This window comes from Triticum urartu, chromosome 7, assembly GCF_003073215.2.
Source record: "Triticum urartu cultivar G1812 chromosome 7, Tu2.1, whole genome shotgun sequence".
Classification (NCBI taxonomy): domain Eukaryota; kingdom Viridiplantae; phylum Streptophyta; class Magnoliopsida; order Poales; family Poaceae; genus Triticum; species Triticum urartu.
In genome coordinates, this window is record NC_053028.1 from 506678315 (window position 1) to 506703430 (window position 25116).

The 25116-nt window shown below is 44.5% G+C and overlaps 3 protein-coding genes and 1 pseudogene across 3 annotated transcripts; all 4 read left to right on the plus strand.

Moving 5' to 3' along the window:
* The first annotated feature begins 420 nt into the window (after positions 1-420).
* On the plus strand, positions 421-1699 carry LOC125524839 (annotated as a pseudogene).
* A 4097-nt stretch (positions 1700-5796) lies between these two features.
* Positions 5797-7491, plus strand: LOC125521873 (acetylserotonin O-methyltransferase 1-like). The gene is made up of 2 exons (XM_048686936.1): positions 5797-6701; positions 6892-7491. Exons 1-2 carry the CDS (start codon positions 5922-5924, stop codon positions 7189-7191), a joined length of 1080 nt encoding a protein of 359 aa, XP_048542893.1. The 5' UTR covers positions 5797-5921; the 3' UTR covers positions 7192-7491.
* Positions 7492-9121: 1630 nt separating this feature from the next.
* Positions 9122-10717, plus strand: LOC125521691 (O-methyltransferase ZRP4-like). Its single transcript, XM_048686746.1, has 2 exons — positions 9122-10082; positions 10172-10717. Exons 1-2 carry the CDS (start codon positions 9261-9263, stop codon positions 10460-10462), a joined length of 1113 nt encoding a protein of 370 aa, XP_048542703.1. The 5' UTR covers positions 9122-9260; the 3' UTR covers positions 10463-10717.
* Positions 10718-14580: 3863 nt separating this feature from the next.
* On the plus strand, positions 14581-16502 carry LOC125521447 (acetylserotonin O-methyltransferase 1-like). Its single transcript, XM_048686498.1, has 2 exons — positions 14581-15465; positions 15926-16502. The coding sequence occupies exons 1-2, from the start codon at positions 14656-14658 to the stop codon at positions 16232-16234; spliced, it is 1119 nt and encodes a 372-aa protein (XP_048542455.1). The 5' UTR covers positions 14581-14655; the 3' UTR covers positions 16235-16502.
* The last annotated feature ends 8614 nt before the right edge of the window (positions 16503-25116 follow it).

Below are 25116 nucleotides of genomic sequence, written 5' to 3' on the forward strand. Positions count from 1 at the left end.
TACCCTTTTTAAAGTTTTAAGGGGGTGTATCGAAGCACCTCTCATTAATATATTGATCCCATATTCAATATTAGTATCATAAATAATGATGCTAAAGCTGCACAAGGGAGACTGGCAAAATCAGAAACGACGTGTAGAACAATATGTATGAAGTCTAGCCGCACAAATGTGCGAGTTCCCTTGCTAGTTAACATTAATTTCTCTGCCATGTAAAAATTGTATATTGTTAATAATCAATATACAGCCAAGTACCTTCTCTCAAATGCCTTGACACAATCATGGCACATAAACATCTTACAATCCTTAATATGTAATTACATGCCCCTACCTTGTTCCTTCAGGCTTAGTTGTTTGCATATAAATAGACCAGCCAACGTAGCTACATTCAACACAAAACCACAGAAAAACAAGCTAAAAAAAATGTCTCCCACCCATGACAAGCATAGCTCCCAGGGGCTGCTCCAGGCTCAAGTTGATCTTTGGCACCACGCATTGGGATTTGTCAAGTCCGTGGCACTCAGATGTGCAACAGAACTGCGAATCCCTGACATCATCCAACACCATGGTGGTTCTATGACCCCTTCAGAGTTGGCCTCAAAGATCGGGCTCCATCCGTCTAGGCTTCCCCACTTACGGCGACTCATGCGTGTGCTCACCGTGTCAGGCATCTTTCTTGTTCCTGAAGTAGCCTCACCAGACAATGAGGTTTCTTACGGGCTTACTCCAACCGCATGCCTACTTGCCAGCTGCGATGAAGTTAGATCAAACTTATCTCCCTTTCTATCTTTGTTACTTGATTCAACTTTCACTGCACCCTTTTTTGGCATGCACTCATGGTTCCTGGATGAGCATTCCACGTCCATGTTCAAGAAGGCTCACGGCCTTAACTTTTGGGAGATGGCTGAGCAGGACGATACTTACAACCAGCTAATCAACGACGTGATGGTTTCTGATAGTACTTTCTCATGGATATCATCTTGAGGGAGTATGCTGGTGTATTTCTCTGCATAAACTCACTTATTGATGTCGCCGGAGGACACGGCGGATCTGCCAGGGCAATTGCTAAGGCGTTTCCACAAATGAAGTGCACCGTGTTGGATCTCCCTCATGTGGTTGAAGAAGCTCCTACCAGTGACCATGTGTCATTTATTTCTGGCGATATGTTTAAGTACATTCCACCAGCGGATGCTCTCTTCCTGAAGGTACACACTCCAGATTTTTCTTATTCCCTTCCCACATATACCCAGTTTACAAAAGGATGCCATAAAGTGTGTATTTAGCCGCTTGTAGGTACAAATTAAACAAATAAAGTAAGCTAATTAACTTTTTATGGAAAAACTCAACAATTTTCAATATTACAGGGGCTAATCATAACATTTTTTGCTGATGTACATCTTAGTGGGTTTTCCATGATTGGGGTGATGAAGATTGTGTCAAGATACTAAAAAAATGCAAGGAAGCTATCCCTCCCAGAGAGGCCGGTGGGAAGGTGATAATCGTAGATATGGTGGTTGGATCTGGGCCAAATGAAATTGTTACAAGAGAGACACAGGTTTTCTTTGATCTGTTTATCATGTTTCTCGAGGGGATCGAGCGAGAGGAGTTCGAGTGGAAAAATGTATTCATGCAAGCCGGGTTCAGCGAGTACAAAATTATATCGGTGCTGGGGGTTAGATCTGTTATTGAGCTCTACCCTTGAACACTCCCATGAAAATTACGTGGTAATCGGTGTTGTATTTTAATAAACTGGCATGGCACGTGTGCTTTCTGGTTGCATGCCTTTGGCCTAGTGTGGTGAATAGTGTACGTATTTTTGTGATGTGAGACCACTGTGATGAATGAATTTGTTCCAGTGGTGTTTATGTATAGACCACTGTGAGGATTGAGATAACAAATGCTGATATTAAGATGCTAATATGCTATGTCCATGTTTTTCAGCGCCAGTACCTTCGTGAATCAGCGTATGCATGCGTAAGTTGTTTACAGCTTTAGATTACTGCGTATTATGCACGCTTGACAGTCCCGTGTGACCCCACGTACTTCCTTCCATGGATGATCACTCATGCGACTATGATTGAGCTGAAATATGAATCTGCCATACATGCATTAGTAAACTGCACCCCCCATGCTGTTGTGTTCAAATTGTTGTTATCAATTATTCAGGTGATTCATTCCTGAATTTCAGTTTAAATGGGACCAAACGCACAGCCATTTTTTCCGTTGCTCTCTGCCTCACACATACATGACTCTTTTGGAAGTAGATACACGTAGACTGTTTTGTGAAGTGCCACATTGTGACCATCCTTGAGTTCTGACTTCTGAAGAGTACTTGCACTAAGTTGGATATACTTCTGTTAAGCTGGATATATTTTTGTGTCGAAAAGATTTGGCATTCGCGCCGGTCTCCGGGATCAGTGGAGATAAAGACTAGCATATCTGTGTCCCCAAAACACTTGCTCCTGGACATAATTCTGATCTTGTGCTGGAGATCATAAGAACCAAGGGACTAGCAGTGTCAGCGTTGCTTCTTCAGCTGCTCGGAAACCCTATTCATCCGCAAGTCGTCCTCTGGAGGACGATGAGAGGACCGAAACACTTTTTTTCCCTTTCTCCAAATGTTGCCACCCAAGACCCAACTGAATTGTTTTACCCAGGAAGGAAAACCGTTAGTTCATACGAACCATTTCGTTTTCTACCACTTATCATAGATGGGTATTGTTCCTATTGCCACCCAAGTACCCAACTGAATTCTTTGTATGATTTTTTCCTGATTTTTTCTTAATGCCGGATAAATTTTGCATTCTAGTTTTTTATTCTCGACAAGAAACGGCATGAGTAAATTGTTTTTCTCTGTTATTGCACAAGGAATAATATACTCATATTTCATCAACTTTCTTGTGATTCGGTGTATTTCCTTGTTATTGGACAAGATTTGCTAGTCGAGGATAACGCTGTTCGCAGATTGTGCTGCAGCATCACCTTATTGGAATCATGTTTCTAACAGTTGGTGAACTGTTTGATTCTTCCTATTGCAAGACCAGATTTGCTGGTTGAGGATAGAGCTGCCGCGACAATTTATTATATTTTGTAACGACCTTTCTTATTTTTTTAAAAATTCTCTTCTTTTTTTCACTTTTCTATTTCAGTTTTGTTTTCTTTCTTGCTTAATTTTCTTCCATTTTTCTTTCCTACAACTTTTTTATCTCCTTCTTTTATGATGTTGCTTTAAAAACTTATCCTATTTCTTCCTTTTAGCGTTCATGTGCTTTAATTCATGATCTTTTGATGCTATTTACAAATTTATTTGGTAATAGTATGTTTTCACGGGTATATGCAAATTTTCTGCTTGTAATACTTTTGTAAAAAATAAAATAAATAACAATAAAGTATATTATCTTAGTTTTTTAAATACAAACTATCTTCAGCGAGTTGCGTGAACATTTTAGTAAATGCATAAAAACCATTTCATGGATCGTGGAATGAGTTTACAAATATGTTCCGCAAGTCAACTAAACTTTGTATTTACATTTGTGAGAATTTTCATATTGACAGTCAAATATGTTCTAAGATAAAAAAATTGACATGAAACATTTGCAACGTGTATTGTTTTTAAAGCTGCATGGACATTTTATTTGACACATATAAATATCTGAACTAAACATGCACACATATTTATTGCATAGATTGTTGAGCATATTCCAATAAAATGTCTTTCTCGCAAAAAATATATTCTGGAATATAGATTCAACTTTTATCATTAATCAAGGATCTACACATTATATTTATATCTTGTACCTTGAGATTTTGAGAATACAAATTCAAAACCGTGAGTTCTTGTAGTCGTCGCTAGATAGTCCATGGACCTAGTTGTGTTTTTTTAAACCGGTTGTAATTTTTATTAGTTCTGTTGTTCTTTGTACTGCCATGACATATGATGAATATATATGTTTTTAGAATTTATGATGAATAGATTTAAAGTTTCTCCCAAAAAGAAAAGAAAAAGTATAGGCCGTTCCATGCTTTCAATGCCACTGGCCCACTGCCACCCGCTATCGGGCTTCCCCACAACAAATTTCATGGCCCCGGCTCCGGTCACACGTGGGATAGAGCCCACCATTGTGCCATTCGCCACTGCTCGCAACGAAGGGCGGCGGCGGCTACCTCGCGCCGGCGGTCGGGCCGCCGAGGTCTCGTCGCACCACCAGGCTAACGGGTGGACGCAAGCTGCCGAGGTCGCGGCGCGCCACCAGGCAGCGTAGCGTGACGACCCAGGGGCCGAGGCTGCTCGCGGACGCACCACCGTTCGCGCCCGTGCGTCCGCCGCGGCGGCGGAGCTGCCACCCCGTCCCGCATTTCCCAGTAAGCGCTTGTTTGATCGATTTATTCCATCTTCTACTGCTCTTGACTTCAATTTGTTTGGGCGGCGCTCCTGAGTGGGCGTTTGGTCACCCTAGCCCTACTCTCTGAATGTGTTACAATTTTAGTTCACAAAGGTTCAGGCGAAATCGTTTGTTCTCTAGCTCATTCCATGGATCGAAGTTAAAATTAGCCGAATCGCCAGCCAAATATTAGCCAGATTCGGACACCTCTGTCCGTATGTCCAAGCAACACTGTCAAGTGTCAATGACACTCATTTACAAAGAACGAACTGTAAGGTCGTCCTGGACCAGTAGGCAAGAACAGCGTGACATTGCTGGTAGTGAGTGTGGGATAGAAGAATGGGAGGAGCTCTACCGGTGGTTGCAAGAAGTTGAGCTCTCGGAGGCTCGGATGTCAGTGATGAGGCTCACTGGCTCCTAACGACGAGTGGCAAGTATAGTGCGAAATCACTTTATGTGATGATCATGTACTCAGGGCCGGGGTGCGCGACTTGCGGATGCTCGATATTTGGAAATCTCATTTCCACTTGAAGCAATGCTTGGGGCTCTTGCTTGGTTGATTTGGACTGGGCGAAACGATGTTGTCTTTGAACAGCGTGTTCCCTCTTCTCCGGTGCATAACATCTCCAAATGTTCGCTCTTTCATCGCAGTGGATGCTTCTCTGTCCTGCAAACCGTAGGGAGGCCATCAGGGTGGTTATCAGTGGGGTGGCTGGGTAGTGCCTGCTGTGTAGGCTGCTTCGGCAGTCTGGTTGCTGCCTCTTTGTTTAGTTTTTTCAGATCTTGTACCGTGACGTTGGTTTTCCCACTGAAACTCCTGCTTTTCTATATAAAGCATAGCTTAGCCTTTTCTCTAAAAAAGTAGAAAGCGTGATGTCCCAGCTAGAAAATGTTCTATATTTGGGGTGTGAGAAGCGTGTCTTGACCATGTGATAAGATAGCGGGTTATATCACAAATGGAAACCATGCTTGCGGAATTGCTATATTTTCTGAAGGTGTGTAATTGGTAGCTAGTATGCCCCGATGAATAAAATTTACTGATAGGTGGTTATTTGTTCTGTTCAAGTATAGATATTTACAAAGCAAAAATATGTACAACCTTTTCATTAGGTGTGGCAAAAACATGTCTTCCACTTCCGGTCTCTAACAGAACAAATTCGAGAGTAGGGCCTGATATTTTAATTTAAAAGAAGTGGAACTCAAGTGAAATGTTTGAAAGAAAATGAGTGAAACTTAATATATGAAAAAAAAGCATTTCACAAAATATTATGCCAATAGCTAGGCAATAAACTGATAGCTACTATTCACATTGATTTTTACCTGCCATGTAGCAATATGTATATTGCTGCTGTAAGTTTTTCTCAAATACCTTCACCAAATCCTGGGATATAAATTTCTCATCATTCTTAAATAACTTATTACCCATGGCCCTACCTTGTGCCTTAGCAACTTGCCTTAGTATGTTGATGAGTTTGTTCATATATAGACCAGCACACATGTGTACAATCCCACCCATAACCAAAGAAAGCAAGTTCAACAAAAATGTCACCCATTCAAAGCAAGAATAGCTCTCAGGATTTGCTCCAGGCTCAAGTTGACCTTTGGCACCATGCATTGGGATTTGTCAAGTCCATGGCACTAAAATGTGCAATGGAACTGCAAATCCCTAACACCATCCAACACCATGGTGGGGCTATGACACCTTCTGAGTTGGCCGCAAAGATCGGGCTCCATCCATCTAAGCTTCCCCGCTTACGACGGCTCATGCGGGTGCTCACCGTATCAGGCATCTTTGCTGTCCATGAATCCACCACGGCAGACAAGGAGGCTGTTTATGTGCTTACCCCAACCACTTGCCTCCTCGTTAGCGATGAAGTTAAATCGAATTTATTTCCCATTCTGTCTTTGATGCTTGATTCAACTGTCCTTGCCCCCTTTTTTGGCATGAACTCATGGTTCCTAGATGAGCACTCTACATCCTTGTTCAAAAAGGCTCATGGCCTTACCTTCTGGGAGATGGCTGACAAGAATGATTCTTACAACCAGTCAATCAACAATGCAATGGTTTCTGATAGTAACTTTCTCATGGATATCATCTTGAGGGAGTGTGGTGATGTATTTCTTGGTATAAACTCGCTTATTGATGTCGCTGGGGGCCATGGTGGAGCTGCCAGTGCAATTGCGAAGGCATTCCCGCAAATGAAATGCACAGTGTTGGATCTCCCTCACGTGGTTGAAGAAGCTCCTACTGATGACCATGTGTCATTTATTTCTGGCGATATGTTCAAGTACATTCCACCAGCGGATGCTCTTTTCCTGAAGGTACACCCTTTAGATTTTTCTCTTCCCTTTGCACACATCCTAATTTTGCAGTAGGATGTCATACAATTTGCATTTAGCTACAAATGCGTACCAATTGAACCACAAACGTAAGCTAACTATTTGTTTGAAGAAACTCATAATTCCGAAGATTATAAGGTCTAATCCTATTTTTTGTTGATGTGCATCTTAGTGGGTTTTTCATGATTGGGGCGACGAAGATTGTGTCAAGATACTAAAAAAATGCAAGGAAGCTATCCCTCCCAGAGAGGCCGGTGGGAAGGTGATAATCGTAGATATGGTGGTTGGATCTGGGCCAAATGAAATTGTTACAAGAGAGACACAGGTTTTCTTTGATCTGTTTATCATGTTTCTCGAGGGGATCGAGCGAGAGGAGTTCGAGTGGAAAAATGTATTCATGCAAGCCGGGTTCAGCGAGTACAAAATTATATCGGTGCTGGGGGTTAGATCTGTTATTGAGCTCTACCCCTGAACGCTCCACGCAAAATTATGTGGAGTAATCATATTATATATTCAAAAAACGGCATGAACAGCGTTTGTGCTGTCTTGTTGTATGCATGTGCTTTGGTGTGACCGATATGTTTACAGCCAGCTTATTGCATTTTGCGAGGTGTGAGTAGTTGTGACCAGTGAGTTACCTCTGTCACTGCAAGACATATATGTGTAGCAGGTTATATGGAGTCTGCTCCGGTCGTGTTTTTATGTATAAATTACCATCGACAGTTGGGTGTATATTTTCTTAATGGAGATAATGAATGATATTGAGATGTTATGTCTATGTTTCAGTGTCCACTCTTATTATTCAGCATCTGTACTTCGGTGATTCGGTGTATGATACTGATTGCATGTCTGATTGCTGACTAAAGAAATTCTACAGTTCATGAATAATTTAGCAGTGCTCTGTTGATTCAGCTAATCAGTGTCATTTAACATTTTGTCCAAAAGGTAATATGTCATATGCGTGTTGACTCATTTCTAAATTGCATCTGCAGGCTTCTGTGTTTTAAACATTTGCTATTAATTATCCTGAATAACTCTACTTTCTAGATTCGGCCAACACACAACCATTGTCTAATTCCTCTCTGCATCACATAAGTTGCTGGGGAAGTTTACACGTAAATTGTTCATGCAGCAATCTTGAAGCAATCATGGCATTCGCAGTGTGACCAGCGTTCAGTTTTGAAGATGTCCTGAAGTGTAGTGACACCGACTTGACTGCGATATATTTTGTGTCAGTATGTTTGGTAGCGGAGCCAATCACCTGGAGTACTGAAGACAAAAGGCAGCACTACTAATCTTGGATCTCAGTGTTTTCTTCCTCCTGGAGATGTTTCTGATCTTGTGTTGGAGAACATAGGAAGTTCAGAATCAATGGACTTGCAGTGTCGGTCTTGCTTATTCAGGTGCTTGACATGATGACACGGTGCCCAAGCCAACTTTTTTTATGGGAAACACCTGATCAATTCATCTTCAATCATGGTAGTACAACAAACATCAGAAACAATAAAAACGCTATTGTCAAATCTGATGCGACAATTCAACAGTTGCGAGCAGGTATGATGAACGAACATGCTATTATGATTGAATTGAACATAAATCTATCTCTTTTAAAAAGAAAGAATTTTTTTAATGATAAACAGGCGTGGATGGAATCTTAAGAGCAATAGTGTGGTGTGAGTAGCATGTACGTGTGAGTGGGTGCTGTATGGGTTCTTGTCTCATTTCTTCTTAATATAATGATACACGGATCTTCCGCCTCATAATATAAGAGCGCTCTACACTAAGAGCGTTCTACACTAATGTCAAAAACGCTTTTATAGTGTAGTGTCAAAAACGCTCTTATATTATGGGACAGAGGGAGTAGAATGTAACTAGTGAAAGTTGTATATGAACTGTTGACACCGTATATCTCAAAAACTATTGCATCACAGAGGTAAACATTAAACAGGGAGCTACAACGACCTAACCAAATGCTTGAGGATAATTAAGGTGTTGGTTGGCTTTGGGCCATGAGACATCATGGTGAAAGGGAAATTTGTTCAAGTATACGTTGGTTGGCTTTGGGCGATGACACGTCATGGCGAAAGGGAAATGACTCCCGTTTGGTAGTATTATCCAATCATTTGATATGACTCTTCTGTGCGCACTGTCATGGTCCTAGATGCTATTTTGATGTGTGTGATGTGCAAACACCTGGGGATATTGATACAAAACCAACCTCGTGGAGCACGAGTGCCAAAAAGTATTCTGTTGGTATCACCAAATCTCATCAGTTATTTTCATGCTTGCCCTTTTTTAGAAACCACGTGAGAAGCGTGATGGCGATCATCTGGGCACACCTTTTTCTTCAGTAAATTTAGTAAGTCAGATTCAGTTGACAGTCAAGAGTATCTCAGATTCCTTCTCTTAGATTTCGAGTTTCTGGATAGCAATAGTATATGTAAGCAGTGAGTATAGTATATCGAGGGGGCAACGTCTGGTTTTCCCTGTACATATATCTGCCAACGCAAACAGAAGCAGCACACGCACACTGCATCGATCATGGCGCTCACCGGCCAGAGCACCGACGACCAGGCCGTGCTGGACGCCGAGCACGAGCTCTGGGCAACCACATTCTCCTACATCAAGTCCATGGCGCTCAAGTCGGCCCTGGACCTCCGCCTCGCCGACGCCATCCACCACCACGGCGGCGCCGCCACCCTCCCCCAGATAGTCGCCAGGGTCGCGGTGCACCCGTCCAAGGTCCTCTGCCTGCGCCGCCTCATGCGCACGCTCACCGTCTCGGGCGTCTTCAGCGTCGTCCAGCAGGAGGACGTCGTCGTCCCGGCTGCCCCCGTGAACAACGGCACCTGCAACGGCGCCGTCGCTGCCGAGCCCTTGTACGCTCTCACGCCGGTGTCCCGCCTCCTCATCGGCTCGCAGAGCTCGGGTTCCATCATGGCCTTCGTGCTCAGCCCCGTCCTCGTCGCCCCCTTCCTCGGGATCGGCGCGTGGTTCCAGCACGCGCTGCCGGACCCCTGCCTCTTCGAGCAGGCGCACGGCGAGGCGCTGTGGGAGATGTCCGGGCACGACGCGGCGCTGGACGCGCTGATCAACAGCGCCATGGTCTCGGACAGCCGCTTCATCGTGGACATCGCCGTCAGGGAGAGCGGCGACGTTTTCCGGGGGATAAGCTCCCTGGTCGACGTGGGCGGTGGCCTCGGCGCGGCGGCCCAAGTCATCTCGGAGGCGTTCCCGCACCTGCAGTGCAGCGTGCTGGAGCTCGAGCACGTCGTCAGCAAGGCGCCCGCCGGCACCTGCGTCAAGTACGTTGCCGGCGACATGTTCGAGAGCGTTCCACCGGCAGACGCCGTCTTCCTCAAGGTTCGTACATCCTCTTCCTCCACTAATTAGCATTTTGTCTATGTTCAACATTAAAGTTGCATACGCGGTATCTCCATGTTTGTCTTCAGTCGGTTCTTCATGACTGGGACGACGAGAAGTGCGTCAAAATACTGAAGACTTGCAGAAAGGCCATTCCTCCAAGAGAGGCGGGAGGGAAGGTGATAATCATCGATATAGTGGTCGGAGCAGACAAGAAGCACGGGGAGGTGCATGCGTTGCTCGATCTGTACATTATGTTTATCAATGGTGTTGAGCGAGATGAGCAAGAGTGGAGCAAGATCTTCCTAGAAGCTGGGTTTAGCGGCTACAAGATTATACCGGTTCTAGGGTTCCGGTCGATCATCGAGGTCTACCCGTGAAATGTTTGGTGATTACGTACTTTTGTGTCGATGTGTGTGTGTGTGTGTGCATTTAAATTCAGACTTTGACAAAAGGTTGATGGATACATTTTCCTATCTATGATTGGGGCGATGTAGACTGTGGAGGTATTAATACTGTGGAAGGTTCGATGTCATCCCTCCTAGAAATGTTGGGTCAGGTGATAATCCTGGATATGGTGATTTTATCTAAGGACAAACGAGATCGTTACAAGAGACATGTTCTAATTTGACACCTATCTATAATGTACTTCTTTTACGTAAACCATGTATATCTTTTTCTGCAAATGATAACGAACGAACGTTCACAAACGGTTCCGGGCATGAATGCTCTCTTGTGCGTTCAATCTTGCGCACAAATCTCAATATTGCGACAACATGGCAATCTTCATTTCACTCTTTTTTTTTTGAGCGAATGGGACTGCACTGTGAAGTCCAGTCTCTTTCCTTACTTCTTCTCGATCTGATTCGGGTGCCAACTTTTTCATGTGTATATAGATGGTAATTTTAAACCAGTGTCAGTTTTGTCTAGAGCATGGAAAGTCGCGTGTGTAGCAACATTCCCCCTGATGTAGTGTGGCAATTACTGAAAACATGTGTGACAACTTCTCTGCATAGCATGCCATTTTTTTCTTGCTTGTAGCATGACAATTCACACTGTCAATTCTTTTTCTATGCATGTCAATCCTCGTATGCTAGCATGCTAATTCCTGAACATGTTTATCGTCTATAGCATCATAATTCTCTATGCTACAACCTAACAATTCCAGCATGGCAATCCGTGATCATGTGGCAAACTTCTATGTTGTAGCATGACAATTTCTAAACATGTGGACAATTCTCCCTTATATCAGGGAATTCTTCTATAATGCAACATTTTTCATGTTCTAACATTTATAGCATGACAATTTTCTTCGTGCACAACATGGTAAATCCTAAAAATATGTCAAGCTTTCTCTATTGCAACATGACAATTCTCTGTTCTGGTAACATCGTCACATCATGGCAATCCTCAAGCGGTGTGTGAGGGATACAAACGTACCATATGACCAACCATCACGGCCGCATACTCCTCATTATTTTTTTCATCCATTATGAACGTGCCTTTAAGATACTCGTGCATGGCAATTACTGAAAACATAAAGGTACGCGTGCTTTTTTAAAGGTATACTTTCGCCTTTTTGATTGAATAAAATATGAATCTGTTTGTGTTTTCAAAAGAAAGAGAAAAGGAAAACATGTTTTCCTTGGGCCCTTTCGTAATGAACCATTGGTTCATTGTGTAGTGTAATTAAACAACCATATTGCATTAATTTAGCTAGTGCGACTTGGATATTTCATACAGCTCCACAAATTTTATGTGCCAAATGCAAACATTGGCATGTCAAGGTATTGGAAAGAGTTTTTTTTACCAGAGTCCTTGGGATTCATTCCCTTAATTAAGAAGAAAAGAGTTGTCATGTTAGTTAACGAAAAAATGGAAAAAAATCATCACAAACCATGGATCAGGCACACACAAGATACATCACACCCACCCACTGTGAAGATGATCTCGTCGAGGTTGTACATTTGTGTCACCGTCATCATACCCCTCGAGCAAGCGACTCCAACTTCATCAGAAACGACTGACGACTAAGCCCACACCGCAGAGGCCATGAGAATCTACATGAAGCTCGCCAAGCAATCAACCACATGAGTCGGTGACAACGCAACTCCATTTCTCACAATGAGCTAACAAAGAAAAAACTATGCAAGCTGGTGTTGTGGAAGATCGATCACACAACGTGCCACCGAAAGAAGTGAAACTATTTACAATGTTCGTCATACACTGATTAGGGGTTGGACAATGAGATCATGGTGAAAAGGATATGACTCAGGCCTCAGAAAAGAAAGAGAATGTGGATACTTTTTTTATTCAGTTATATACTCTTGGCTCTACATCATGGTCCTCGGTATCCTAGATGGCGTCGATGTGTGTGTATTATATTGGCCAAACATCTCGAAAGAGAGTCATTCCTAATCTCTCTAGGTACGATGCTTACGTGTTTTTTTTGCGGGGGTACGATGCTTACGTTGACATAACCATATATAGGACCCATCACGCGGAGCACGAGGCCGAAGCCTAATTTGTTGATGTGATTAAATTGTTTGCAGGTTGCAGCGGTGAGCTCGTCTATTTTGTTCTTTAATGTTTGGAAACATTTTTATGTCTTGGCACACTTTGCCGATGTTTCCATTTCTTTTAGAAACCATGTGGGAAACGTGATGGCGACAAATTTAGCAGGTCAAAGCCAGTCAACAACCAAATCTATTTCGGATTTACCTTTTGAAGACATATTTTTGGTGAGATTTCTCCCTTCTTCCTAGTTTATCAGGGTCTCACATATTTCGAGAATTTCCCTCTAGTTTATCTTCTGTGTTGTTGGTTAACCCACCGCATATTTTGAGATTTACCCATTTAATCAGCTCAAAATTCACACTATTTTGAGTTAGAACGATTTTGTTTTGTTTCGTAAAAATACCTTGGAGTTTGCTCATCAGTCCATGGTGGCGGCATCAGAGTGATGGGGCCATATGAAATGGAACAAGGACTCATGACTCAATCCCTGCCTTGATGTGCATGTGGTGTTTTTGCCACGTCGAACGCTGGCTCTAGATCTACTTCCTCCATTCCAAAATAGATGATTCAACTTTGTACTAACTTTGCTAAAGTTAGTATAAAGTTGGGTTATCTATTTTAAAACGGAGGGAGTAGTAGGTAGTCATCCGGTGCTTCAACCTAACACATCATGGCAGCAATGGCGGCAAGTATGATCTCCAGTTTGGTTTCTTCAGTGGTTCTCCCATTGCACTTTCTTGTGATCCCCATCTTTCAAGGGTGGCTCAGGAGCCCTTTCAAAACTTAGAAGGCTAGTGCAATTTATGCAAATGTGGTCTTTCATAGTTTTTTCATTGTAAGCTTGAATGGAAGTCGATATGCAAAAGATAAAACTAGAGGCAATGGCTTAGTTGATGGAATTGGAGATGTTCGTTGTCCTTGTGTGCTCCAGTTTATCTATTTTATTAAAAAAAATTAATTGATGATCGACGAGGAAAAAAGGAAAATGAACATCTTGAACACAATAAATTATAAAATTAACAATAAGTAAAGCCAAGGATCAAAACTGAACAAATCGGCATACAGAATAAAAATAAAGAAAAACCCAAGGCCATCTACATTGCACATTTTTTGCGGTAGTATCACCAAATCCTACCGCAAACTTTGTGACTGCAATTCACCCATGGAGCAACACGTGGCCTAACAAAGGACGCAAGACTCTAAGACAACATCTTCAAGAAGGAATCATCCCTCTGACAAGAACATTCACAAAGTCAAACCTGGGGCTATCATCCACAAAGCCGAACTTGGAGCCAACATCTGACGGGAAAACAACATGCACAATCTTCTAGCCACAGAGCTAGATTATGGATTTTCACCCGAAGAGAATGTAACCTTGGTGTCAACCGTCAATGCTGCCATCCACCGCTCTACCAGCCTGCTTACACAGAGTGAAAGAACTATCTGGCCAAATGATAATTCTTGAGGAGAGAAGATTGTTGAAATATATTGCCCGCTTTTCTCCATCAGTTCGGACTTTTGGATGAGTTGGCTGGAGCATATTTAATATGATATCCGAGCCAGGAGGTGAAGACCCTGCCAACGCAGTATTAAAAAATGATTATGTGGCCTAAATAAATCTCAAGTCTAAGGGCTAAATAAGTCTAGATGTGAGGAAGGGTGTTGAAATATATTACCCGTCTTTCTCCATCAGTTCGGACTTTTGAATGAGTTAGCTGGAGCATGTTCAATAAAGATGTCACCATGTCACTCCTACCACACCACGCTACGTTCAATCTTCAATTATGTTTTACTTTCCCTATTTTTAAATATAAGTCTTATTTTAGAGATTTCAATGCGGTACACGGAGGGAGTATGACGAAGGGCTAAATTTCGTCAATCTTAAAATGTAACTGCACTTTCTCGTGATGAATATTAAAATCGGAGAAGGATTCAGCTGCATGAGTGGTGAGTGACTCGAGAGACTATTTAGCGAGCAGTACCGGAGATCTAGCTACCAACAAGTACGAAAAACAAGCTAAGAACAACCACCCTGCAGGGCGGCACGTAGTACTCCATGGCGCTCACCGGCGACTACAAGCTCATCAGCACCGAGGACATGCTCCAAGGCCACGCCGAGCTCTGCATCCACGCCTACGGCTTCGTCAAGTCCATGGCGCTCAAATGCGCCATAGAGCTCGGCATTCCCGGCGCCATCCACGGCAACGGCGGCGGCGCCACGCTCGGCGAGCTGGCCACCATTATCGCCCTCCCTCCCTCCAGGCTCCCGCGCCTGCGCCGCCTCATGCGCGTGCTCACCGTCTCGGGCGTCTTCTCCGTCCAACACCAGCAGCCGGACGACTCCGCGGGCTGCGCCATCGTCGTCTACGGGCTCACCTCAGCCTCCCGCCTCCCCGCCGGCGACGGTGAGGCGTCGTCCGGACTGTCCCGTCTAGTGTCCCTCATGGTCGACCCGAACCTCACCGCGCCGTTCTCCGGCATGAGCGCGTGGTTCATGGACGACGAGCAGCCGCGCTCCTTCTTCGAGATGCACCACGGCGAGGACATGTGGGATATGGCCGCGCGGGAGGCTGCTCTGAGCAGGACGATAGGCGACGGCATGACCGACGACAGCCGCTTCGTCGTGGAGGTGCTCCTGAGGGAGGGCCGCGCGCGCGACGTCTTCTCCGGGGTGCGCTCGATGGTCGACGTCGGCGGCGGCACCGGCACCATCGCAAAGGCCATCGCGGCAGCTTTCCCGCACGTTGAGTGCAGCGTCCTGGATCTCCCACACGTCGTCGCGGAGGCCCCCGCCGGCGGAGAGGTGCGATTCATCGAGGGCGATATGTTCGAGCACATTCCCCCGGCCGACGCTGTTCTGCTCAAGGTAATTTCACATGTGTTCCATACTTTTTTTTAGTCCGCATGTGTTCCATACTTGCATTGTGAGTCAGTACCTAGTTTTGAGGCCGGTGTTATTTTGTTGTACCGTGTTTTTTTTTCCTTGAGCTATACTGGTATTAGTCATAATAATCATTTTTCCTGCAAAAAAAAGGTCATAATAATCATTTTGTGTAGAGGTACTTTTTTCATGTTAATAGGAGCTTTATTTTTTGAGGCACTAATAGAAGCTTTATTGACTCAAAAACGTCAAATATGGTCATACAAACCCATAGATCGAGCTTAGACATGCCCTTTGCATATGAGGATGACATGCACATATACACTATATTATCGAGGGTACACGCAAACACTTAAATGCTTGATTAAGTTGAAATATTGAACGCACAAGCCTACATGCACTTTGATTAAATATCCTACATCATATCGATATTTTCGTATTGTAGTCAGTGATGCACGATTGGCGTGACGACGAGTGCGTCAAGATACTACGAAGGTGCAAAGAGGCAATCCCTTCCAGAGAAGCTGGAGGGAAGGTGATAATCATAAACATGGTGGTTGGTTTTGAAAAGTCGAAGGGTAATAGTACTAAAAAGGAGGAGGCACAAGCATTGTACGATCTCTTCCTCATGGTTTTTGAGGGAGGTGAACGAGAAGAGCATGAGTGGGAGAAGATCTTCTTGGAAGCCGGATTCAGTGGCTACAGTATCATACCTATGCTAGGAATTAGGTCCATCATCGAGGTCTATCCTTAACTAAACAACAAACTTGCTATGCAACCTTGGTAAATAATGTTCAAACTTCGTAAGCTAATTATTGCCTATATTAATTTATGCTTTATATATGTATGTGCACAGCATGTACGCCCTGCTTGTCCTTCAAGTTTGTGCGGGTTTAATTTGCTCAAATTAGCTGGCTTTCATGTTTGGGTCAGAGATGAATGTAGTCATTTATGTATCTTGGAGTGTATGCAAGTTACTCCAAATTGTTTTTCATCGGTGTAATAAAGATGTGTTGATAATATTATGATGACCCCCTTACATGTTAACTGTTCACGATATTTATTGGTTTTTGCTGCCATGAATTGACACACATGAGAAAGGCAATATCATTGAGATTCAACATAGCAATGCAAGGCATCATATATGTTGGAAATATAAAAACAAATCTTATGTAACTATTCTTTATTGCTTTCTTAGTTACGTCGACGAATTCTCTGTGGTCTCGCCTTCATCGACCTCTAAAGTGACCGTGATGCCTGGACTAGTGGACAAGAAACTGCTAAGACACAAACAAGCACACGATACAAAAATGCAATTCGAATAAAAAGCTAGATTTCAAGCTTATACCCAATTTGAGATGGTCGTTTACATTGCTTCTCCAGAAGAGTTAGAAAGATATCTTGGTAACTTCAATGATTGCGGTGGATGAATGGAACCACACTTTCTTATAATATGTTTACCATATGTATCATCAATTTGTTTTGTACATTGTCACTAAAATATAAGGTTAAAAAGTGGAAAAATATGATGAGAAGAAACCAAACATATCATGCTAGGCTTAAGTTATCTAAGGCTCAAGTTGAGTTGTCATTTTCATCATTGGTCATGACTATGTAATAATGACATAGTCCGACAGAATGAATCCACATGACATTAATAAGAACTAAATAAGTAATCAAGCATTATGTCTTCTAGTTGAGATGCATGAAAGGGACATACCGTATAACATTCAAGATGCCCATGTATAATATGTACTAATGTTGTACGTAAACCTTCTATATATTTATAAGCAATGAGTAATGCTATAGAATAAGTTAGAGTAAACTTAGGATGTGCTATATATTTCTTTTGTCTCAATGTTGTTTTACCAAATTCTATATAAAAGTTTAAAGGGCCAAGGTTGTGCTATTGGATAAGTGAGGGTCAACTTAGGATGTGCTAAATATTTAACCCTAACTATACCGGAAGATTCTCGTCGTCATGATTACGTGTGCAAGTCGCAACACACTCTCTATGGACTTAAGCAGTCTCCTCTATCTTGTTATGCTTGCCTCGGTGATAAACTTCACCGGCTCAGTTTCTCGTCTTTCAAGGAAGACACCTCATTTTTGTATTCTCTCGCGGAGGTATTATTACTTTCATGTTGGTCTATGTTGATAACATTGTCATCGTTGGGTCAGCATCACATGTTTCCTACAAAAAAGTTCACTGGGTTGTTAGTTGTCTTGTTCAATCTCTCTCGGTCGTCTTTCTAGTCACGGATTTTGGCCAACACGAGTAGTTCTCGGCCTCGAAGCAGCTTACAATTTAGGGGCTTGTTGTTGAGTCATAATAACTATGCACCATATTTGCTTCGTCGAGCCAGTCTGAAGAATTGCAAAACTACTTCTACACCAATGTCCGTGGAGGAAAAGATGGGACATGACCATGGTCTGGTCCTTGGTTTAGATGGCATCGTCAAATACATAATAGGTGCGTCTTCAGGTTGGATCCTTTTATCTACGCTAATCTTCATCGGCGGCGGTTGTTGTTCTGCTACGCTGGTCCTATGGGCCTTAGCACGATAACTTCCCGACTGTCTTCTTACGGCATATCTCTCTCAAAGTAGTTTTGGTGATTGATGACAACATGTTTGCGGACTAATCCTGTGCTTTGAATTATTCACAGATTCTCCCCTGGCATGAGACGCTTTCTTCCCCTCGGAGTGTATTTCAAGACGGTGTAGCTCTTTCGTTTCTTTCTCGGTGGACTAGTTGCGTAGAGGGCACCGTACTATCAAGAGAGGGTCCGCTAGGGTTTTGCATGGGTGGAATCATCACGTACACATCAGGTTCTCACCCTCCGAGCTTTTCCTGTCCATTGAAGAGATCTCTCCTCTCTTCCTTGTTCTGTCTGGGTCTAAGCGGCAGTACCGCGCACCCAGCGGTAGTACCGCTGAGAAGCCACAAGCGGCAGTACCGCTTCACAGCGGTAGTACCGCCGTGGCTCCACAACAGTAGTACCGCTAGGGGCCTGGCACCTCCGCCTGGTCCTTAGCTTCTTTGAGAGATCCCTTCTCCCTCTCTCTCTCTCTCTCCAGTGGTAGTACCGCACTGCCTGTGGTACTACGGCCGAAGGGTCACAAGCGGCAGTACCGCTCCACAACGGTACTACCACCCTTGACCCCACTGCCGTAGTATCGTTGGGCAGTCTGGCTCCTACCGCCTCGATTCGAGAGGTCTTTTTCTCGTGTCGGGTTTTGCGGCACTAGTCACGGTTGTAGTGGCGGTAGTACCGTTCCTGGAGCGGTAGTACCGCCCTACCACCGCGGTAGTACCGCAGTTGGATCTGTTCCCTACTAGTCTCCTCAGCGCGGCAGTACCGCTGGCTGGGGCGGCAGTACCGCTGTCCTGGCGGTAGTACCGCCCCCTCTCAGCAGTAGTACCGCCCTGTGCGGGGCTGGTTGGTGGGGGGGGGCAACGGGATTGTTGCCCCCACTATAAAAGGGAGTCCCCTTCTTCCTTCTCACCTACCTCTTCCTCCCCGAAGCTCCATTTATTGCTCAAGCTCCATTAAATACTCCAAGCTTCATTTCCGCCCGATCTATCTCTCTAGCCAATCAAATTTGTTGATTTGCTCGGGAGTGGTTGAGAAGGCTCCGATCTACACTTCCACCAAGGGATTTTTGATTCCCCCACTCATCCCTAGCGGATCTTGTTACTCTTGGGTGTTTGAGCACCCTAGACGGTTGAGGTCACCTCGGAGCCATATTCCATTGTGGTGAAGCTTCGTGGTCTTGTTGGGAGCCTCCGATTAAGTTGTGGAGATTGCCCCAACCTTGTTTATAAAGGTTCGGTCGCCGCCTTCAAGGGCACCAATAGTGGAATCACGGCATCTCGCATTGTGTGAGGGCGTGAGGAGAATACGGTGGCCCTAGTGGCTTCTTCGGGAGCATTGTGCCTCCACACCGCTCCAACAGAGACGTACTTCCCCTCAAAAGGAAGGAACTTCGGTAACACATCCTCGTCTTCACCGGATCCACTCTTGGTTATCTCTTACCTTTACTTGTGCAAGATCTTTAGTGTTTCTATCCTTGCTTGCTTGTATGCTTGTTGTTATTGCATCATATAGGTTGCTCACCTAGTTGCACATCTAGACAACCTACTTTGATGCAAAGTTTAATTTGGTAAAGAAAAGCTAAAAATTGGTAGTTGCCTATTCACCCCCCTCTAGTCAACCATATCGATCCTTTCAATTGGTATCAGAGCCTCGTCTCTTTATTCAGGACTTTACCGTCCAAAGAGTATGGTTGATACCGTAGACGGTGTGGAGGAACACTCCGGTGTGAATCCGATCTCGTCTACGGGAGATGGGGGAACTTCGGTCTCTCGTGAGGAGTTCAATGTGGCCTTGGAGACATTGAAAACCTCCATGACGACCGAAGTTGAAAGCATGTTTACTAAATTTCTTGAGGGGCTTAAACTATCCACCGCACCGTTGAAAGTGGGTGATCCCGCCAACAAGGTGATGCTATCCCCGACAAGGGGGAAGCTAGTAGTGAAAAGGCTCCTTCTTCTAGTGGCAAGAATGGCACCGGCATCTTTGCCCATGTGGAACCACCACTTGTTTATGGTGGACCGGTTCCTTCCACTCATTTGAATCATGCCGGTCCTCCCCCTAAGATTGTGAAAAATGAGGATTTTGATTCTTGGGTTTACCGCTTTAAACGTCATTTAAATCATGTGAACACTAACCTTTGGAGAATCATTGAAGAAGGTTTCTATCCACATGATCCAAGCAACTTCACTCCTCGAGAAGCCGCGGACAATCAATTCAATGAGAATGCTCTCTTCATCATTCAAGATGCAATTCCACCCGAAGACCTACCTCATCTTCGTCCCTTCGCCTTGGCCAAAGATGCATGGCATTGTGTCGTGTCTCTCTACCGGGGAAGCGCAAGCATTCAACGCTCCAACTATGAAGTGGTACAAGATGAGGCCGATGAGTTTGCAATGAAGGAAGATGAAGAACCTCGTGAGCTTTATCGGAGAGTAACCAAACTCGCGGTCTCACTACGAGATCACGGGAGCAAGGACACGGATGACAATTGGATCAAGCGCAAATTCCTCAAGGCAATGATGCCCTACCACAAGGCCATGTCCTCCGTCATTCGTCAAAGACCGGACTTCCACACTTTGACCTCAAGCGAAGTGTTGGATGAGTTTGTGGCCATGAACATTTTGGACAAGACCGCCGACAATGCGGTGCTCCGTTCTCAACGGGCAAAGAAGCCTAACCTTGCATTGAAGGCCAAGCTCACCATGGAAGAAGAAGAAGAAGAGGAAGAAGAGGAGAGCAACCCCGAAGATACGAAGTATGCATATCATGAACACATGGCACTTGCTTCAAGGCAATTTTGGAGCAAGAAAAACTCGAGGCCCAACTTTAGCAAAAACAACTCGAGTGGCACAAGGGGCAAGCAACGTGTAAGGACTTGCTACAATTGCGGCAACGTGAGTCATTTCGTTGCGGAATGCCCGTATGAGAAGAGGGAAGACAATGGTGGCAAACTCATCCGAAAGGACAAGGCCAAGTCGTTCCCCAACAAGAACAACTTCACCAAGAAGACTCCTCCCAAGGCTTTGGTTGTGCAAGAAGAGTACAATGAGGATGATGACGATGATGAGTCGGTTGCCATGGCCTCCGTTGCCATTGCAACAACGTCACGGGTGTCTCTCTTCGACTCACCCAACGAGAGCATCACCGCCAAGTGCCTCATGGCTAAAGCCACCAACAAGGTAACCTCCAACATCAAAACTACCATCATTAATCATCCTTCCCAACGGATAGCATTAATGAACTTGAGGGAGCTAATGTGGAGGCTAACGAGTTTGAGGCCTTTATGGGCAAACTCAAGGGAAAATCCAAGAAGCACTTTGTTGCTCTCTTGGAACAACTTGGTGAGGCCAATGACATGATCGAGGCTCACGAAGACACCATCTCTAAGATGGAAGGGCATAGTCGTGACTATGCCGATGAGATTTCGGATCTTTCCAATGCTCTTGAGGAAGAGCGTGGTCTTCGTTTGGCTCTTGAGGAGTCACACAACGTTGATCATGCTAAGTTAAAGAAAGATTATGATCATGCCCTCATTGTTTCTCGTGTGCTAAATTCCGAGAAGGCCAAACTCGGGGTTGATCTTGCTAGACTCAAAGAGGAGTTTGATATACTTGACAAGGCCCACAAGGCCTTGAAGGGTATTCACGCTAGTCTCAAGGAGTCTCATCATCAACTCCAAGTGAAGCTAACTAAGGAGAAAGCAACTTTTCCTCATATGGTTTTAATTGATAATGCAAATGCTACCTACCCGTGTTTTGTGAGCATATGCAATCTTGTTGAGGAAAACTAAGTTGAAGGAGCAACTTTGAGAGAGGTCTTGCGACTTGTGCATACAAAAAGAACCTCAACGATCTCTTGATCAACCATAAGAGGGGGGTTGTTACCAAGGAAGGGGTTGGGTACGTGCCCGACTCCAAGAACAAGAAGAAGAAGACAAGACCAAACGAACCTCCTCCCCTCATGCAAACCTTTGTGAAGGGAGGGAGAGAGTGCCTCCAAGGAGAAGAAGAAGAACAATGTCAAGAAGGGGCAATGTCACCTCTCCCAAACAAAGCCAGCGATTTTTTAATCCTTCTTATGTGTTATGCCGTGCTAGTGAATGGGCATGTTATGCCAAATTTGTGGGTTCTTCATGAGTACATTGAATGGTCTATTTGGGTTCCAAAGACCCTTGTTACTAACATCAAAGGACCCATTACAAAATGGGTACCTAAAACCAAGCATTGATCTCTTGTAGGTGTTTGCTTCCGGTGGTGGATCATGGTTGCTCGATAGCGGAGCTACAAATCTTATGACCGGAAGCAAGGACTTGGTGGTGGACGTGCACAAGGTTCCATCTATGCCCACCAATGTCGAGTGGGGTGACGCCTCATCTTCTAAGGTATTGGGACTTGGCAAGGTGGTCATCTCTCATGATCTCACGATCGAGAAGGTCATGCTTGTTGAGTCCCTTGCATACAATTTACTTTCCGTTCGTCAACTTGCAATCATGGGCTTTGCCACTTTCTTTGATATCGATACCGTGGCCCTCTTGTGGAGCAAGACTCTTAAAGTAGCTTTTGTTGGGCATGTCGAGAACGGTCTATATGTGATTAACTTTTCGGAGCGACCCACTAAGACCGCGACATGCCTAATGGCTAAAGTTGATGTGGGATGGCTTTGGCATCGCCGTTTAGCCCATGTCAATATGAGATCTTTGCAAAGTTCTCAAGGGGGACCATGTCCGTGGACTAACGAATGTTAGTTTTGTTAAAGATCGTGCTTGCAGTGCCTGTATCGAAGGAAAGCTACATGAGAAGGCTCACCCTCCCACGACTATCATTTATTCAAAGAGGCCCTTGGAGCTCCTTCACATGGATCTTTTTGGGCCCCCATCCTTCGATAGTCTTGGAGGTAGGAAGTATTGCTTGGTGATTGTGGATGACTACTCAAGGTACACGTGGGTGTATTTCTTCAAGAGGAAGAGCGAGACCCAACAAACCGTCATTGACTTTGCAAATGAAGCACAACGTCAACACAATGCAAAGATCTTGACAATAAGAAGTGACAACGGCACCGAGTTCAAGAACTACACCTTGGATGAATTTCTTAGTGATGAGGGAATCAAGCATCAATATTCCGCACCATACACCCCTCAACAAAACGGTGTTGCGGAGAGGAAGAACCGGACGTTGATGGATGCGGCAAGGACCATGATGGCGGTGTTCAAGTGTTCGTACAACTTTTGGGCCGAAGCCATCAACACCGCGTGTCATGCATCCAATCGGCTCTACCTCTGCAAGGGCTTGAACAAGACTCCATATGAGATACTCACCGGTAACAAGCCCAACCTCAAGTACTTCCGGGTATTCGGGTGTAAGTGTTTCATTCTCAAGAAAGGTGTTCGGTTGTCTAAATTTGAGGCTAGAGCTTATGAGGGCATATTTGTTGGTTATGCTACAAACTCTCATGCTTACCGTGTCCTCAATAAATCCACGGGACTTATTGAGGAGACGTGTAACATGGAGTTTGATGAGAATAACGGCTCCCAAGTGGAGCAAAGTGGCACTTGTGATGTAGGTGATGAAATTCCTCCTCAAGCCATAAGAAGAATGGGTGTTGGTTTCATCCTACCCATTGAGGAACCCCTTGTGGCCGAAGGAGAAGGACAATGCTCCACTCAAGTGGAGCCATCACCAACCCAAGGCCCACACGCTTCCGAAGAACAAGTGAAGGCCCTCAACCTCATGAACAAGACCAAGGGCAAGATCATACTCAAGACGGTGTTGACACACCAAGTGATGCCCAAGGTCAAGTTCTCTCCCCGAGCAAGTTCAAGATCAAGAACAAGTTCAGACGCGCTCAAGATGATCAAGTAACCGCTCCTCAACTCACCACCGAGGAGGAATTAGAGCGTCGTGCCGCCAAGGTTGCTTCCAAGCTCTCCACCAAGGATCATCTCATGACGAATGTGCTTGGAAGCTTAAGAAAGGGGGTAAGCACTCGTAGACAATTAGCAAATTATTGTGAGCATCACGCGTTTGTCTCTTGTGTGGAACCCCACAAGGTCTATGAGGCGCTAGAAGATCCGGATTGGCTCAATGCCATGCACGAAGAACTCAACAACTTCGAGCGCAACAAAGTGTGGAGATTGGTGCCAAGGCCAACGGGGAACCACAATGTCATTGGAACCAAGTGGATATTCAAGAACAAGCAAGATGCCCATGGGATTATCATTCGCAACAAGGCTCGTTTGGTAGCACAAGGCTACTCCCAAGTCGAGGGTATCGACTACGGTGAAACCTTTGCTCCCGTTGCTCGTCTTGAATCCATTCGCATGTTGATTGCATATGCTTCTCATCATAACTTTAAGTTACAACAAATGGATGTGAAGAGTGCTTTTCTTAATGGTCCCATTAATGAATTGGTTTACGTCAAGCAACCCCCCGGGTTCGAGGATCCCTACTTTCCCGATCATGTGTATCAACTCGATAAGGCACTCTATGGCCTTAAACAAGCCCCACGTGCGTGGTATGACCACCTTACCGAGTTGTTACAAGACCGTGGTTTTGAAGTTGGGCTAATCGACCCCACTCTTTTTACTAAGAAGGTCAAAGGGGAGTTGTTTGTGTGCCAATTATATGTTGATGATATTATCTTTGGTTCTCCTAACAAAGCTTTCAATGAGGAATTTGCCGCTCTCATGACCTCAAAGTTCGAGATGTCCTCCATGGGAGAGTTGAAGTTCTTTCTAGGGTTCGAAGTGAAGCAAAGAAGAGAAGGAACCTTCATCAATCAATCCAAATACACAAGACATGCTCAAGAGATTCAAGCTAAGTGACGTCAAGCCGGCCTCCACTCCAATGCCCACCAAGTGCCAACTTGACTTAGATCCCAATGGTAAAGTGGTGGATCAAAAGGTATATCGTTCCATGATTGGATCCTTGCTTTACCTTTGTGCATCTAGACCGGACATCATGTTGAGTGTGGGAATTTGTGCACGGTTTCAAGCCGCACCTAAGGAAAGTCACTTATGTGGCGGTCAAACGAATCTTTCG